Consider the following 18,873-nt stretch of genomic DNA (forward strand, 5'->3'; position numbering starts at 1 on the left):
TATTATATATTTTTAAATGATTTAAAATGTTAAAAAAAAATAGCAACTATAGCAGAGATGGCTAAGTGATATCAAAATCTGTACTCCTCCTTCCAAAGTACAGAGCTGTAGGTAAGAAGTGGTGCCTAGCCAGGGAACAAGGAAGAGGAAAGGTTATTGTGTGAAAGCACTGGAACTGAGGGTCTATTTGTTATAGAAGCTAGTGTTCTACTGTTACAGCAAAGAACTCAAAGAAATACTGGGAATGAAAAGAAGCTTAAAATGAAGGTATAAATTAGTAAATTCTGAATACAAACAAAATTGACCAAAGTTGTTTTAATAATACCTTCTAATTATTAGAACATATAATGGTCAATAAACTGGCTTATTTGTCTCCATGACATTTCACCATCTAAATGGATCATATACAGGCTGTAAATTAGAAATCACTTTGAATTAAATAAAATAACATACATATCCTCTGAGCAAAAAATCCTCTCTCCTGCAATTTATCTTAAGAAAATGAATGCTAACCAGAAGAAAGCTCTAGTATTGTACAACAACAGAGGTTGACAATTTCTTTGTTTTTTAGCGACAAGTGGGGAGGGGCAAAGGGAGAAGGAGAGAATCTTAAGCAGACTCCAGGCTTAACATGGAGCCTGTCGCAGGGCTCCATCTCATGATCCTGAGATCAGGACTTGAGCTGAAATCAAGAGTTGGATGCTCAACAGACTGAGCCACCCAGGCGCCCCCAGAGGTTGACAAATTTTTTTGTAAAGGACCAGTAAGTCAATATTTTAGGCTTTGAAGGCCATACAATCTTTGTTATAACTACTCAGCTCTGCCACTACAGTGCAAAAGCAGCCATATGCAATACATGTAAGTGAATGAGTTTGGCTGTGTCCCAAAAACACTTTATTTACAAAAACAGGTGGCAGGCTGGATTTGGATGCAGGGGGCTGTAGTTTGCCAACCTCGGCAAATGTTCAATGTAATATCATTTATAGTAGCTAAATGCTCAAAAACAACCCACATGTTCAAAAGTGAATGGTTAAGTAAATTAAAGAATATCCATTTCAATGACTGTACATATTATGCGCAATTACAAAGACTTTATAGCAACAGACATGTTAGTAAATAAGGAATTTTTTAATTTAAAAAAAAGGAGGAAGCAGAATCCATGATTATAATCAGTAGGATTACAGCTCCGCAAACTTCATGTACACACTCAGACAAGGACCAAACTAGATCATCTCTGGAGTCTGTGGAATGGGTGAATTTTGTTTTTAATTTCTGTGGCTAGCAGTAATTCCATATACTACCACAACCGAAAAGCCAATTTTGTGAACTGACCAAGAAGCTTTCGAGCCCTCTACCTTCCTTCCCAATGCTGGGCCTTTGCAAAGGCTGTTCCCTCCTCCCAGACACTCCCGCCTTCTCTTGCCTTGCCCCTTCCCATACTCAGGGGAGGTTCCTTCCCTAGACAAGTCTGACTTATGGACTAGGGAGGACCCCTGTTACCTGTGCTCACAGCATCCCCTCCTTCCGCCTCCATGACACTCACCACCCTGACACTAACCACACCTGACTCATTCAGAGATGCTCTACCTTGCTCATTTTTACTTCCCTGGAGTCAGGGCTATAACTTACAAATGCCGTTGGCCGACCAGACCGTCGCTGTGGAGTAGTTATCTTTCCCTGCCCTGTGCCATATGCTGGCATCAAAACTTCAGAAGGGTGTCAGCAGCATGGAAGAACATTCCAGAGACACGAGTGGCGCACACCTTAAAGCGCTGAGAACCAACGGTTTGTGGAGCTGAGACGGCGGGATGGGGAATCAGGCGTGTTCGGTATCATTGCCGGAGCGGGAGTCAAAGAGAGCCTGTGAGCCCACCACCAACGGCTTTCAGCTCTTTTATGAACTCTTCTAAGGAATGCTCCACTGCTCTCACTCTTGATGGCACAAAGGACAACAGGGTGTGTAAAAATACTTTAAAAAAAAAAAAAAAAGGAATTTAGAAGAGGAGGGCTCTGACGGTAAAAAAGATTGAAGGAATATCTTAAGCAATTTATTTTCCTTCATCAGTTTTTCTTTTTATGTTTTCCTAAGAGTATATAAAACTCCGATTTAATTAAGTCTCTTCAAGGGGTGCCTTTTGGTTCAGTTAGTGAAGTGTCCAACTCCTGATTTCGGCTCCCTGAGATCAAGCACCCCGCCTCCCATCACACTCCACACTGGGCATGGAGCCTACTTAAGATTTTCCCTCTTCTTCTCCTTCTGCCCCTCCTCTCCCCTTCTCTCCCCTCCCCTCTCTCTTCCCTCAAATAAATAAATAAATAAATAAATAATAAAAGTAAGAGAACTCTTCCAATGAGCATAAAATAAAAATTCCAATAAGAGAAGTATCATCGAATTACCATTTTCTTTTTTTCTTAGCCGTGCCTCAGAGGTAATGAAACCTGACACCTGTTCAGGGTCTGGATTTTGTGCCCACAGGGGAGACATGGACCTGCCCTGTTCATCACTGGAGCCTCACAACAGGCATGTCTGATGAAGTCCCAGGAAATAGCGCCCTGCCAGCCAAAGGGCCACGACCAGGACCCCACCCTAGGGTTAGCGCCTGAGCCAGAAATAGAAATCCAAAAGCAAGCTCGCCACATCTGGCACTGGATTTGTTTAGCCTTTACTCCAATTCTGTAATGCCACTATTCAGCATCTGTCAGCATCGTGTTAAATTCGGAATCCTGTCCTGACAGCTTGACACACTGACAGACACTTCCCTCATCCCTAGGCTTGTCTCTGTTTGCTCTGGCACAGCAACCCGCTGATTTCACAGTGTGAGTCAGTGGAAACTTGTCAAGTCAACTAAATAGGAAAGAGAGGTGCTCTCACACCAGCAGCCAGGGCAGCGAATGTCACTTTACCAGAAACTCCAGGCCGGGCATCCTAGTCTCTCCCTACTGGGGTCTCATCTGTATCTTCCTCATCCTTTCCTCCCTCCGCAGGGAGACCCCCCCACCAACATCCTGGCCTGACGTTAGTGCTGTGGGCACGCGGTGCTTCAAGGCCTGGCACAGGGGCCCTTCCCAGAGCGAGGCCCACCCCCAGCCTCTCACAGGCACCTCCCCACATGGCATTACCACACCATCTGAGAAGATCCAGGTTTCACGTGGGCTGACTTTTTTGAAAGGAGGGCTATTACCAGGGGCTTTGGCAAGAAAATATACTTTCACTCATTAAAAACAAAACAAAACTGGGCACCTGGGTGGCTCAGTCGGTTGGGCATCTGCCTTCACTCAGGTCCTGAGATGGAGCCCCACGTCAGGCTCCTTGCTCAGTGGAGAGTCTGCTCTCTCCCTCTCCCCCTGCTCTTGCTCTCTCTCACTATCTCTCTCTCTCTCAAATAAAATCTTAAAGAAAAAAAAAGAACTGTTGTGAGGGAATCAAGACTGGGGAAAATGACAGGGTGGTGGGGTTAGGGTGGTGTTAGGGGGATGACTTCAGAGGAGGGCACTGGAGAAGGCCTCTCGGGCAGGGCAGGGAGTGGTCTAGTAGGAAAGCAGGCAGTCTCTACCCTTAGATTTGTTTCTGTTTCCTGATCTGTAAAATATGAGAAATAGGGCCTTGAAGCTTCCATGTATAGCTGACAGAAAAGGAAAGAGTAGAGAGAGAATCCTGCCCCTTAAAAGCCTCCAGCAGGAAGCGACAAATACCTCTTCTACTCGGATTCCACTGGCGAGAACTAGCAGCAGAGCCACAGGGACACAGCCGGCAGGAAATGTCTGCCTATACAACTGTCCATCAGGAACCAGCCCACACTGCAAAAGAGGGAGCGTGAGCTTGGGGTGAACAGCTAAATATCTGTCACCACACTGAACCCTGTACCACAGTAACTGACTGCACAATTACAGTGAATTCCGATGCTTGCAATGAAATATGAAAAACCGTAGTATCTAAATGATAGGGGAAGGTCAGGAAGATTAAGTGAGGTCATTCCTGTCAAGTTCATAGAATGGGAAATGGTAGGTGACGAGCCCTCGGAAAATTTAGCCATTGTCCCAAGGATGTGACATGTGAGCTAAGTCTTTCTTTTTTGTCTTTTTGTCATCGTTGTTGTTTTTTGACTAGGACAGGCAGTTAAGCTCCATATAAACAACTAACTTCAGAAAGGAAGTTTACAAAAGGGTCTCGTAAGCATAAAAATTGAGATAAGGTGTATGTCAGGATCCAGACGTGTTTTCTTCCCCTTCTTCCTTTGCATCAACCGTGGCTATAAAACACTGCCCTCCAAAGTAACTTTAATGTCCAGTGATGGAGTGGCTCTGTCCTGGATTCTTTGGAAATGTCAAGGTCACGAAAAACAAAAAGGACTCGTCAGGCTTGAAGGAGATTAAGGACACAGGACAAATGAATATAACTCGTGATCCAGGACGGGATCCTAGAGGAGAAAAAGGACATCAGTGGGTCAACTGGCGAAATCCAAATAAGGCTGGTGGGAGAGATAATAGGGCTGGTAGGAAATGCATACTGGAGTATTCCTGGACAAAAGAGCATGACGTCTGCAGCTTACTCTCAACTGATTCAAGGAAAAAATAATATATACATATATATGCAAAATGATTATTAGACAAGTGTGTTAAAAGGTTAATAGTTGAGAATCTGCAGGGAAGGATATATGGAGAATTCTTTGAACTGTTCCTGAAAAGTTTCTGTAAATCTGGAATTATTTATAAATTAAAAGTATAAACGTATTTATAATTAGAGACTTAAGTCACAGGGCACATCTCCAAGTATTTTTTTTTAAATTTTTATATATTTTTAAAATTTTTATTTTATTTGAGAGAAAGAGAGAGGGAACACAAGCAGGAGGCGCAGAAGAGGCAGAGGGAGAAGTCGGTTCCCCACGGAGCAGGGAGCCCAATGTGGGACTCCATCCCAGAACCCGCGAATCATGACCTGAGCCAAAGGCAGATGCTTAACCAACCGAGCCCCTACAGACATTTTTTTTTTTAAATTGCAACTATTTCACAAGCAGGGCTAACTCAATCACCTTTAGATATATTTTGGGGGCACCTGTGTGGCTCAGTCGTTAGGCATCTGCCTTTGGTTCAGATCATGGTCCCAGGGTCCCGGATTGAGTCCCACATAGGGCTCGGCAGGAGGCCTGCCTCACCCTCTCCCACTCCCCCTGCTTGTGTTCCCTCTCTCACAGTCTCTCTCTCTCTGTAAAATAAATAAATAAAATCTTAAAAAAAAAAAAAAAAGACGACATATTTTGGGGCTGCAATATCTTATCTTTAAAAGTTCTACTGGAATGCTATAAAATTTACTTGGCAATCTAATGGTTTGGGGGAATTGGGGACATTTCATTCGATGCCCGAAGAAAGCCAAAAGCGGTTCTTTGGAATGTACTTTTCATCTTTTGTCTCTACTCTGCATCTGAGAATGACTCTCCAATGCTCTCTTCATGTTTGCTCTATCTTTATGGTCCTGCTTTTCTCAGCAGAAATTCAAGGACTGCTTCTCTTTTTGAATAAGCTATTAAGGAAAAAGATGTACCAAAATAAAGAAGATTGAAATGGAATTGCCATCCAGAGTGTCAGGGGATGGCCATCTCTTCTCTGAAACACTGTTCCTAGAAGCAAGCAATGCCTCTACACAGAGAAAATAGTAAAAGTCTACAGTCTACGCTGCTAAGGATTTTTAGAATTTAACCACAGTGGAAAGTCTTGAACTGGCTGTACTAGTTTCCTGTGGTTGCTGTAAAAAATTACTATCAATTTGGTGGCTTAGAAAAACAGAAATTTATTCTTTCACAAGTCTGTAAATCAGACCCAGAAATCAGTATCATCGGGCTTAAACCAAGGTGGCAGCAGGACCTAGTTCTCCCTGGGGACTCTAGGGAGAATCCATTCATTGCTTCTTCCAGCCTCCGGTGGCTGCCGTGCACCCTTGGGCTCATGGCCACATCACAGCAATCTCTGTCACATCTTCATGTCACTGTTGGAGAAGGTCATCAAACCAATGTGACCACGAGTTGACCTGTAAGCTGGACCTCGGCACTCAGAGCTCCTTGCCCCTTCCCTGTCCTTGGAATGTGGGTTCCACTGACCCTTCCCATTCCTAGAGGCTGCTCCAAGGACACAGCCTTGAGACAGTGAGGCAATGTTGAGAACATCTGGACCATATATGTGACTGAACCCAGTTAAGGCCTTGGTGTAAACTTTTAAGGTTTGTTGGGCAGGTACAGAATTGACTCATCTTGCTGCTGCCCAAGAAAAGCCTTGTATCTAAGTTCCCTTTGTTTATTAAATGTGCCTCTTTCCTCAGCTCTGCTTGCCCGCCCAGTATGGGGGGCTGGTTTCCTATTACACCTGGGGAAGGTAGGAGAGGGTTTCAAAGCCAAAAGTCCCCATCCCCTTCTCCTTTGTGTGTCTCTTCTAAAAACACTTGTCATTGGACTTAGGGATCTCACAGGTACATTTGGATAAATGATTTCAAGACCCTGAACTTCATTACATCTGAAAATACCCTTGTTCCAAAAAAGGTCATGTTCATAGGTTCCAAGGGTAAGGACGCAGACCTATATTTTGGGGGCCGTCTTTCAACCCACTAAACTAGAAAGTAATTTTTCATCCCTAAATCACAGCAAGCAACTGTATGTTGAAGTAGCAATCACATCTCTAAATGGGGGACAGATGTTACCACAAATTGTGAGAGTAGGTCAGCAAGGAGACCCCGTTAGATCCAGGGGAATGTACGTTATGTGACAGAGATTTTTTACCTCTGACTTAAGCGGCGGTCAATAAACAGGATGTACTGCTCAGTAATGGTAATATTTAAGGAACCCTCGTAAAACCAGGTCACATCAATAAAAGGTTAGACGGGCCTCTTTTACCTTTTCCACGTGAAACTCACAACAGTATGTCAAAGAGTCCCCAGCTCTGAAATCAGATTGCTTTTCTCCAGGAAAAATTCCTGTGGTTCTGTTCTTAAGTTTTTCCAAGGAGTTAAAACAGATATAATCAAGTTAACTACAGTATGATGGCAGTGACATTGCTTATCATTCCCTTCTAAAAGGTTACAGAAATACTTCTGCTCCCTATTGAGTTTATTTTTCATCCAGTACACGTTGATTTGTTTTCCTCTCCTCTTGTTTCAAATAGGAAATGACAAAAAATAACAGGACTATTTAAGTGGACCTCAAAAAGTAACATCAGAAGTCTGGAAGGCTGAGCAGCCTGGCACTGCAGATCCAGAGGGGGCCTGGGGCAAGAATACTGATAAGCCAGTTTTGCAGGTGGAAGCAGTCTGCAGTCAGCTGGCCACAGACTGCATCAGCTCAGAGCCTCAGAAGAGATCAGAATGACCGAAGCAATTCCAAAGGCTCCGTTTAACCAGGTCGGTGCACCACTGCCCAGGCACTGCAGGGGGCGCTGCTGCTAACCCCGCCCACATGCATTAATGATTCCCCCTCAGACAGGGGCGGTGGTCTGGCTCAGAGATGAACCTCCTCCCCACCACCCCAGGTCTGTAGTCAATAAAGGGTACAAAGGCCCAGCTCCCCGGCCTCAAAACAGGAGAATCTCTAGGGTGCACTCACATTCCAGAGATCCCTGAAACATCAAGGTACACTCACTTTCCAGAGAACCCTGAAACATCAGGCCGATGCTTAGACTTATAAAACCCATCTTTGTCTGGCTCCTTCTCCTGCCTCTGCCTGCCTCCCTCCCTCAGAACCAACCAAATGCACAAGAACATCTCTAGCTCTACTCTACAGAAGCGGACTTCAACACTCCCTGTGATGAATGTTGGGAAATTCTAAGAAAAATGCTGGTCACACAATTTTCTTGTTCCCTAAACTTTCCCAGTTCTTAATATCTTAATGCTAAGTGGAACTCTGAACACCAAACACTAAGCAGTCTTTCCCAATGTCAATAAATGTGGAAGACACCTGACGGCCTGAAGGAGAAGATCACAAGGTAAGGTCTGTTATGCTGACTTTTGGGACAGACGAAAGACTTCCAAGAACGGGCCACATTTGGTCCAGGAATTCTATTTTAGGGACTTCTCCTTCTGATATTCCCGTACATGTACCACACTGTGTTATGTACAAGGCTATCTGCCACAGCACTGAGCGAACAAAAGATTGGAAATAACCCAAGTGCTGTCAGTGGGGACTACTTCAATAAATGATGGTAAATCCATTCTCTGCAAGGCAATGCAGCTGTTACAGAGAATGAGAACTCTTTATGAATGGACGTGGAATTAGCTCCAAAATGGAAAGCTAAGTAACAAAAGTACAGAACAGCGAGTTTAAGTATGCTCCCATCGGGGGTGAGAGAAGAGACACACATGTGTGCACAGACACACACACAGACACAGAGAAGCACAAAATAATTCCTGAAGGATATACAAGAAACTGGTATCACTGGTGGCCTCCAGGGAGGGAGAGTAGAAACTGGAGTTTTTATACTTTTAAAATCTTGATCTTGTTATCTATTTCTTTTTTAAGACTGATGTACTTATTTGAGAGAGAGAGAAAGAGAGTGAGTTGGTGAGGGGAGGGACAGAGGCAGAGAGAATCTCAAGCAGACTCCCAGCTGAGTGTGCAGCCTGATGCAAGGCTCAGTCCCATGACCCTGAGATCATGACTTGAACCGAGATCAAGAGTTGGACGCCTAACTGACTGAGCCACTAGGCGCCCTGATCATGTTATCTGTTTTTAAAAAATAAACATAATTTGAGAAATTACACAGTCATACCTTCTGTTTGGATCAGTTTATTTTTTAGAATAGCTCTGGAAGGGACCATGGAAGAAAAGAGGACTGCTGGGGAGGCAGTTTTAACAAGCCTAAAGGCTGCAGAGAAGGCCCCCTCCCCCCACGTCTGTAAAATGGGAATATGGACACCTCCTAGAAATGTTATAACGACAAGTGGAGTTCTTGCAGATCAAGCAGGCAGCACAATGCCCACAGCAAGGGCTCAACAGATTCACTGCCCAGGAATTCAGTGACGTATGATCATAGCTCATATAAAAATAATATGGTCATTACTGTTATAAGGATGGCACTGCTGTAGCCTCATCATCCCTGACAAGGAGCAGACACAGGAGAGGCTTCTGTGGGTGCAGGAGTTATCTACAGCTGTGTACCAAATGACCACAAACTAAATAGCTTAGAACATTTATTTATCCTGTCACCGCTTCCACTGGCCCGGAGCCCCAGGTGGGAGTCTTCTGCACTAGGTCTCACAAGGCTGCAGCAAGATATTGGCCAACCTGGGGCTTTATCTGAGGCTTGGGGGCCCTCTTCCAAGGCCACGTGGTTGATGGCAGATTTTAGTTCCTTAAGCTGTAGGACTCAGGTCTGTTTTTCTGGCCATCAGCTGAGGGCTGCTCTCAGCTTCTAGACACAACTCATAGATGCTTGCCACATGGGCCTCTGCCTGGCCCCTTGCCCCACTCCCAAAGCAGATGATTTCTCAGGGCCAGCAGGAGAACCTCCTTCTTGAGAAGGACCCAGTACCTTCTTCTTCTTCTTTTTAAAGATTTTTGTTTACTTATTTGAGATAGAGAGAAAGCAGGAGCAGGGGGTGGGGGTGGCGGGCAGAGGGAGAGGCAGAGGGAGAGGCAGGCTCTCGGCTGAACAGAAAGCCTGGTGTGGACTCAAGGATCATAAACTAAGCCGAAGGCAGACGCTTAACTGACTGAGCCACCGAGGTGAACCCCCCTTCCAGTACTTCTTTTAAGGACTTCCACATGAGTAAATCAGGCTCCCTTGGAAACGATCTCGTTTTGATTAACTCAGAATCAACAGATTTGGGACTTGAACTGCATCGGCAACATCCATTCACCTTGGCATATGACATGACATAGCCATGGGGATGGCATCCCGTCAGCTCTGCTGTATTCTGTCAGCTAGAGGCAAGTCCCAGGGTCCATCCACACTCAAGAGGATGGATTACACAGGGTTGTGACTCACGGGGGGTCACCCTGGGGTGCATCTGCCACCCTGGACTAGACTGGGAGCCTGCTTACCCTACCTGAATGGATGGCATACCACAGTGGCAAAAGACTAGGCCTTGCCCACACCTGGCTTCAAATGCTGGCTCCAGAATTAAATGAATATTTGAAACTTGGGCAAGTTACAACACCTCTCAGCCTCTATTCAACCAAAAGAAGGGGAAGATAAATAATCTAGGGTCACTGAAAGGGTGAAACCAAGGGAAACTGCATGGGAAATTGCCAGGCATACTACAGCAAATACACAAACCTTAGCTCCCCTCTTTGGTCCCAACCCTTCCAGGAGGCACTTGTGATTTACAAACAAGGATAATAGTGATGGTTTCCTCTCAAGCGTTCCAGCAGCCCTATGCGTGACATGTTAATATGCTTTCTGAAATACTATACACATACTGTTCAATACCCCAGTGAGGGGTTTTCCCTACTCTGGCTGATTTCATCTCTGGCAAAGGGTGAAATTGCCACTGGCACCTGCTGTCGAGTCTCATAGCCCCTCCCTTCAGATCTGCCGCAGCCTATCCACCAACGCGGAGCCGACGGGATCAGTTAAGATACAACCAATGGCACATATCCCATCATTTTCAAATAAGGCTTAATGACATGGGAAAATACTCATAGGGTATTGGCAAAGAGAATGAAATGACCCCAAATTGTCCATTCATGAGCTCAAGATCTGACACAAGCTGGCTGGTTCAAAACCCAGCCTCATTCTTTACAGCTGTGACTTCGGGCAAGTTACCAAACCTCCCTGCCTCTGTTTCCTCATCTATAAAATGCAGGTAACGACAGAACTGACTTATCATGGGGGGATTAAATGAGGTAACACGTGTAGAACACCTGGCCCAACAAGAACTCAGTAAGTGATCAACTCTGTGATTATTATTGAAGTATCACTTTTATCACTTGAGAGGAAAAGTTCGAAAAAGACTTCTTCACAATCACTAGCACTGCGGCCGCCGTCTTAGGGGAATAAAGAAAACCTAGAAAACAAAGTGAATAAAACCACGCTGCGGTCACAGGGTAGTTAGTAATTCTCGATGCTTTCCAGAAAGTTCCAATTTACTCTGCACCTGGAAGATGTAATTCATTTCTCCTTTATTTCCTCCTTCCCATCCCCTTCTTAAGGAACTGTATCTTCTCCATCTTTAAAACTCAGGATGATACCCCTCCCCTCTTTCACAGCAATCCTTTCCGTGGGGAATACGTGGAAAGTGCTTTACAGACAATTTCTCCTTCTCTGTCAACCCATCTATCCTTTTACCTGTCTGAAGTAAGGAAAAAAAAAAGTATGGCCGCTCTGGGGAAAGGAAGGGCCATGTTCCAATCAGATCGGTGCTGATTAAAACACAAACCAGGTGAACTTCTTTTTTCTGTAGAAGGCTGAGCAGCTTCTAGGTTCTGATTGCGATTTCTGCCTGGGAGCTGGGATAGGGTGGGGAGAGAATCCCTCCCATTCTCCTTTCTTTCCGAAAAGTCCCTGGGGCTGCCCAGCCACCAGCAGCCAGCAGTAGCCAGCCACTAGCCGGCTCTGCGCCAGGATGTTGCCAGGATGCCAGGAGTTGCTAAGGCCCCGGTGAGGAATGCCAGAGAGTGAGCAGCAGGCGAGGGAGCGGCCGAGCCAAACTGGTGACAAAGGCGGCAAGCATGTGGCAGGCGGCGGGTCAGAGGGAGGCTTCCATGGGCAGCACGCCTGGGCTGGCGCGGGAGGGCAGAAGACAGGGGGAGGAAACAGATGGAGGGTCCAGTGGCGCTGGCGCTGAGCAGGAAGCACTGGGAGCATGGCGGGAGGGCGAGGGCCTGGGAGGTAGGGAGCAGAGAGGAGCCCTTCCCTGATCCCGAAATTGGACGACACATACTGACCCCCACAGGGAGTCCCCGAGTGAGGCCCAGGATTGCCCTAGAGGGTCTTTAATACCCACGGTAATGCCCAAACACCCGTGGGATTCCCTTCTGCCTCATGAGGGACCACACACGCACCCACTTGTGCTCCCCCAGCCCCTGTAGCCCAGGGGACCCTCCATCTGGTGTCTTCCTCTTCTCCAGCCACTGGCTTCCAATCTGGAGGCAGGTAGTTTTTGGGGTGCCCTGGAGGGGAATTCTTGCCAGTAGTGCAGAAACGCACATGCTTTGCAACCTGAATAAATAAGCTGTGGTACCATCACTCTTCAAATTTATGCAGATGCTGTTGTCTTTACTCAGATTCAAGTGCATTGAAGAGCACTACAGAATCTTCTAGCCCATCAATGGCATTGTTCCTTTCCCAAACCATCAGACACCAAAAACACTATTACAACTTCAAATACTATTACCATCACCTCTGGCTCCTTGAAATTTCTGGATGATAAAGGGACACTCATTAATTTCCAGATATTAAAACGTTTACATCAGTTTAATGTCACCAGGCTCCAAAGGGCACAAAACACTTCATCTCTATCTCTGTGAAAGGTCACTGCCATTTATCCTGAGGAAGGATTTAGGGATGTGTATACCAGGACTTCTCTACAAGAAGTTCACCGCGGCTTTGTTTGTACATGGACAGAACTGGAAGATTTCTGGGCCACAACAAGGGGGAGGGGGCTGTTCACCCAGACCTTGGTACAGCCATGACTGGCTACAGTGATGCTGTAAAAAACCAAATGGCAGACAAACATTAAGTGGCACAAGAAAACATCTATCGCATATTAAGCCCCTCCCCCCAAAAAAGGCATTTTACAAAATAGATATATGTCATTCTAATTTTCTATATGAAACAAAACAGGGGCCCTTGGGCAGCTCAGTTGGTTACGTGTCTGCCTTCGGCTCAGGTCATGATCCCAGGGTTCTGGGATCAGGCCACACATGGGGCTCCCTGCTTCTCCCTCTCCTTCTGCCTCTCCCCCATGCTCGTGCTCTCTCTCTCTCTAATAAGCAAGATCTTTAAAAAAAAAAAAGAAAGAAAGAAAGAAAAAGAAACTACCCCAAATTATAGATGTCTACTATGAAATGGTATAAGATTTTACTTTAAAGACTAATCTTGGAAAACAGACAGTCTGCTTTTTTTGTGTTTCCCCAAGTTTCTTTCTTTTTTTTTTTTTTTTTTTTAAGATTTTATTTATTTGACAGAGAGAGAGAGAGAGAGCAAGAGAGGAAACACAAGCAGGGGGAGTGGAAGAGGGAGAAACAAGAAACAGGCCTCCCACTGAGCAGGGAGCCCAATGGGGGGCTTGATCCCAGAACCTTGGGACCATGACCTGAGCTGAAGGCAGACACTTAACGACCGAGCCACCCAGGTACCGCATGTTTCCCCAAATTTCTACAAAGAACAAGCATTACTTCTGTCATTGGGAATAAAGCTCCTAACTTGTTATGTTTTATTATTTTTATTTGTTTGGCTATTGATGGAAAATTGTTCTTGGATTAGGACTGGGCCACGAGTAAAAGAATCTTGGCAGTGAGGTTCTTTGCTGCCTTTAACACCTTTAACCCTCTGCCTTCCAGGAAATAGGACAGGGATGTGCAGACTGCATTTGGGAACCCAGCTGCTGCTGCCCTGCTATAGAGACATAAAGTAGAACAAAGAGGGGTGGACCATTCTGGGTTATGCTGGGTCAGTCTCCAAGCATAAGTCCATTCCCAGCTACTCCAGATGCTGGGATCAGCCCCCCATCCCCACAGTCCAATTCTGTTTGGGAACTGGGCTGTGAATTTTCAGAGTGAAGCTCATAATCGCCCTGGCCTGCTGGAGGGTATTTAGAATGCTCTCTCATGCCAGAAAACTAAGTGTACTCTCCCCTGACTCACAACCCCACTCAGCTTCCACCTGGCCTGCGCAGGCTCCTTTAAGCTTCTTCCAGATAAAACATCTCTTTAGGATACTAATTATTGGCAATGCTCTCATTATTATCCCGAAATTAATAAAATGTATATATATAATATGATCCTAAACCCTGCCACAACCAAGTTTCCATAAAGTTCCAAAATAACCTCTAGGGGGCGGTACAGCCCTGGTTTGAAAACCACCACTTGGGTGGATGGTGACAGGATGCTTTCCTGGTATTCTTAGATGAAGGACCATACCCTCAAGGTGATCTTGCAGGCCCCAAGGGTCTGGCCCTTGCATTTTTCTCCAGTCTCACCCAAACCACTTCCACCTCTGTCCCCTGCCCTCCAACGACAGCAATACTCCTTTTTCCAGACTTGCAGAGTCACTGTGTTTCTCCTTCATCAGGAAATGCCGTTCCCTCATTCTTCCAATATAATATCCCTTCCTTAGAGAAGCCCTTCCTCACCACCCAGACAGATCAGACTCTCCATTTAATTCTCTATGACACTTAATACTTCTTTTTCCGAGCTCCTGTCCCAGTTTACAGTTACAGATTTATAATCGTTTTATTAATGTTTATCTCCCCTATTTGACTGATCTGCCTTATTTACTCTTCTTTTCAGCATGTTCTAGCATACAACAGGTGCTCAAATATTTGCTGAGTAAATAAATGAAACTTCTGGAGGACATATAAGTTTCCATATTTGCTGCTTGTGAAACCACAATCTGATTTTCCCTCCATATGGACCAGCCTCTGTTTCTCTGCACATGCAGAAAGGGTCTGTCTTCCATGTGCCTCACATGAGAACACAGAAGATACCCAGGAAATGAGATGACACCTCCTTCTAGATATCAGGACTGCCCAAGTGCTTCCTCATGTCCTGCTGTATTCTCTTCTCCTCCAACACCCCCAAACTATCCCTTATCTCCAACTTAAACATACTGAATAAAGACATTCCAGAGGTAAAGGTGCACTTCCAACCTCACCAACCTGTACTCAGTTCTCAAGTTTCAACTCAGATGTGACCTTCTTGAAGGTTTCAAACCTCTCTCCTTCCTTCCTAGTATAGGCAACCAGACTCTTTTTTTAACCTCCCCCACCAGTCAATTTTGGGACTCCTCTGTCTCCTCGGTGAAACCACAGACTTCCTGAGGGTAAGGGCTTTGTCACAGCCCCCTGCTCCCGCAGAAACAAAGATGAACATGGCACTCATAAGTGTCTGCTGAACAACTGCACTGATGAGGAATGCAGGCGAGGTCACACACAGGGCCATCTGGACCCCTCTGGACCTCAGGGCACCCCCCTGGGCTCAGATTCTGTGAGGTCTGCAGGGGACATTCCTCTGTCTAGTAGTGGATGGGGAGGATGGCCGGGGAGTTTCCTGTGTTGTGGCGCTCCCACACCCACCACACAGAGTCCCCTCTCCAAACTCTTCCCTAGATTTCCTTTTAGCCGCTTTACGGAGATACAATTCACACATTTAAAGTGTACAAACCGATGGTTTTTAGTATATTCACAGGGTTGTGCAACCATCACCACAATCCATTTTAGAACATTTTCCTCATCCGAAAAGAAACCACCTACCTCTTAGCAGCCACTCCCCATTGTTCCCAAACTCCTCAGCCCTGAGCAACCACTACCCAACTTTGTCTCTAGAAATTTACCTGTTAATTAGTGAAATCATAGAATATGTAGTCTTTTAGGGTGCCTGGGTTGCTCTGTCGGTTTAGGAGTCTGCCGTCGGCTCAGGTTAGGATTAGGGTTAGCGGAAGGCAGATGCCTAACCGACTGAGCCACCCAGGCATGCCTCCCTAGTGCCTTACAAAGAACAATGATAGGGTTCAAAAAACAAGAGCTATTAACAACAACAAAGAAACCTGCTCCTTTAGGGTCACCAAGTGTGACAGTCTCTTGGCTAAAGAGGGAAACCCAAGAAACTAAACTACTGAAGCCACAAGATTATAAAATTTCATTAAAGTGACAAGTACTAACATTCACTAAGAAACTCACTTTCTTTCTGTTATCTCTCTTCATTTTCTGGTACTGGTGGACCCAGGAGAGATGCAAAGCAAGGAAAGGAAGTTGTTCTCAAAGGGAACAGCCTTTTCAATTATTTAAGGTAATATATTGACAGGTCTGCTGATTAGACCATGAGGAAAACACTTAATGGGAAGTCTAGGATATTCAGTTCAGCCTTTTCAGGATGCAAATGAGATGGCGGTGGTCTAAATCAGAGACCCATGGATACAGTGCCCACTGGTGGCGCCATTTTAGCTGTATCTGCCCTTCCCCAATGTGGTTAATTCCTGGCTATGCACATGTTTCCAGGAAAACGATGAAAGAATATCAAATGTCCATGCAGGCCCCAGGAGAAGAGGAAGAGGAGGAGAATGGGAAAGAGTTAGATAAGAGGCCCAAGTAGACAACTCTGAAGAGTCTCTCTATATGATTACCCTGCAAGGACAAGTTCACTTTCAAGGGGTCAGCTCAAACCAGGCTGCAATCACAGGGGCCTCCTCAGGGGAAGAAGAAGGCATTAGAATCCCGTGAAGATGATTTTAAGGGGTACAATGGAGAAGCAATTCCCTAGGTCTTTTTTCCCTTCTATGGAACAACAGGCCCTGTGACTATCACCTGCAACCCAGCATAAGGGCCACAGGCGAAGAGGCTAGTGGAGGAACTTTCAATGAAATGGAGCTTTCTCTTTTCCACAAACCTTACCCACCAAACTCATGGACCAACATGGAGCCTTCTTAAACCCATGACCTTTGTCCATGAAACTCATAGACCAGAAGAAGTAGTCCTTATGATCCTAATTTTTGGCCACCAAACTCATTATTTCATTCATGACATGTCTTCCAGTCTCCATTAGGGTCTGTCTCATTCCCGCTCACCTTTTAAGGATGAAGAGGTAGGCTGGTCCCCTCTATTTGGCTGATCAGCAGTCTTAATGTGAGTCCAAAAATGCCCGGCTCAAAACCAACACTCCTCAGCACAATGTGTTGTTGTTCATAGCTAACACTTCCTAATTTTTGGTCCATCTAGACACCCTTCTTAGAGAAAAGAGAACTCAGCACCCCTCCCTTCAGATCTGGCCTAAGCAGGAAATGAGAGCCCCTTTTACACACACAAGAACAAAGTGCGTTGGACTCATGGGCAAGCTTTCACAGTGTCCAGCATCCTGGGACTGGCCTGCCATAGGAAACACCGGCTTCTGGCTACGTAACCTTGTCCCTATGTCCACCTTCTTTTCTCCACAGGCCTCTTCAAAACTACCACCTCCCCCGCCACCATTCTCACTGCAAACATTACAATGAGTGGACTCACCAAGAGCCCAACCTAGTTTCACAATACACATCAGACGAATGGGAAAGGTGTTTAAGATGAACATGTGTTTAAAGAAGAAAAAAAATGGGGAGAAAGAAAAGAGTGGGGAACAAGAGAACAGGCCAGATGACGTCAGCCCTGGTGGAGGCCACCACCTGCACCACGCTTGTCCTACTCAGGGCTTAGACCTGCAGCCTGCCAGGCTTAATAGGTGACTCCCCATTCGGGTGACTCTGGCTCTCCCAAATGAGGACTCCCCAGCACTGCCCATCTGCAGCTTTGCTAAATTACCCACAGTTAACCATTAAGCAGAGCAGATGACCCTCTGCTCTGCTGATTCGTCAGAAGATCAATAGCAGCTTAATGCTATGTCACAATGCTTTATCTCATCCGTCAGGCATTTTTTTCATCTCACATCAGCACAAGAAGAGTGAGTTCGTACAAAAAGGCATTTTGAGAGTGAGAGACCACATTTACATACTTTTTATTCCAGCATATAGTTATAATTGTTCTATTTTATTATTAGTCATTGTTAATCTCCTATTATGCCTAACTGGTAAATTAAACTTTACCGTAAGTATGTATATACAGGAAAAAACAGTAAATACAGGGTTGGATACTCCCTACAGTTAGCAGGGGGACTAGTGCACAGGCTCCTCAAAACGGAGCTTCCCCATCGATCCTCTGCCTTCCAGCGGCCCCCTAAGACCCGGACCCTCCCTTGAACTTGAGAGGTCGGGGGTCTAGGACGGCTGTCTCCGAGGATCCCCATTCCGTTTCCCCACCAGGGAACTGAGAACTTCGGACTTCCTCTCCTCTGCGAAACTGCGCCCAGAGCAGGGCAACCCTGCTCTCTTCGGTTGGGAGGAAAGAGGAGGCCTCGAGGGGGAGAAGGACGGGTTTCGCCGCCTCAGCGCCCCGCCTGGCGACTCTAACACCCCAGATTCGGGTTCGAAGCGGCGCGGCCCAAAGAAGAGGAAGGAAGAGGAAAAGCAACTTTTGCCTGCGCTTTCTGTCGGAAAGCGGGCCGGGCCCCGCAGAGGGCTGGCTGGAAAAAGCCTGGGGCCCTGGAGACCTGCGTCCGCGGGAGCGAGGGCGGTGTCGCGGCTGAGTTCCAGGGCCGGGGCAGCGCACCCAACTTTCCGAAGGAAGCCCTCCCCGAACTTGACCGTAGCGGCGCCGTGCCCCGCCCCGCCCGCCGAGCGATGCTCCCGCGGGCTCCGCCCGGCTCCAGCCGCCCCGCGCGCCACCGCCCGCTCCCCTTCCTGCCCCGCCTCTCCGCGAGACCCCGGCCCCACGCCCCGGCCTCTCTTACCATCTGCGCCACCTTCAGCAGGGCCGAGTACGTGCGGGGGTAGACGGGGTCCAGCCGCCCCTCCGAGGGCCTTGCGCTCGGCTGTCCCGCGCCGGCCCCCGGGCCGCCACCGCTGCTGCACGTGGTGCGGACGAGCCCGGCTCCGTGCGACATCGCGCGGCCCCTGCCCGCCCGCCGGCCACCTCCCGGGCCCCGGCCGACCGGCCAGATAAGCGGGGCGGGGCGAGCCGGGGCGGGGCGAGCCGGGGCGGGCCGGGGACGGGGGCGGGGCCGGGGCGGAGCGGGCCCGGGCGTGCGGTCGCGGGGCGCCCGTGGGGGCGGGGCGCACGCGTCTAGGACCCGCGCGGGAGACCGCGGCCCCGCCTTGGCGGGACACAGTCGGACAGTGGGGCTGGCCGGCACTTTCCCGGGAGCGGGCAGGGCC

General features: G+C 47.1%; 1 protein-coding gene across 1 annotated transcript in view; it reads right to left on the bottom strand.

Moving 5' to 3' along the window:
* CMTM7 (CKLF like MARVEL transmembrane domain containing 7) overlaps positions 1 to 18,659 on the bottom strand; it is a 56,889-nt gene extending 38,230 nt beyond the window's left edge. The window contains exon 1 of the mRNA XM_059162388.1: positions 18,450 to 18,659. Coding sequence (XP_059018371.1) covers positions 18,450 to 18,602 — 153 coding nt within the window. The 5' untranslated portion in view covers positions 18,603 to 18,659. The remainder of the gene's footprint in view (positions 1 to 18,449) is intronic.
* Positions 18,660 to 18,873: the final 214 nt, after the last annotated feature.

The sequence above is a fragment of the Mustela lutreola genome, chromosome 2 (assembly GCF_030435805.1).
Source record: "Mustela lutreola isolate mMusLut2 chromosome 2, mMusLut2.pri, whole genome shotgun sequence".
Lineage (NCBI taxonomy): Eukaryota > Metazoa > Chordata > Mammalia > Carnivora > Mustelidae > Mustela > Mustela lutreola.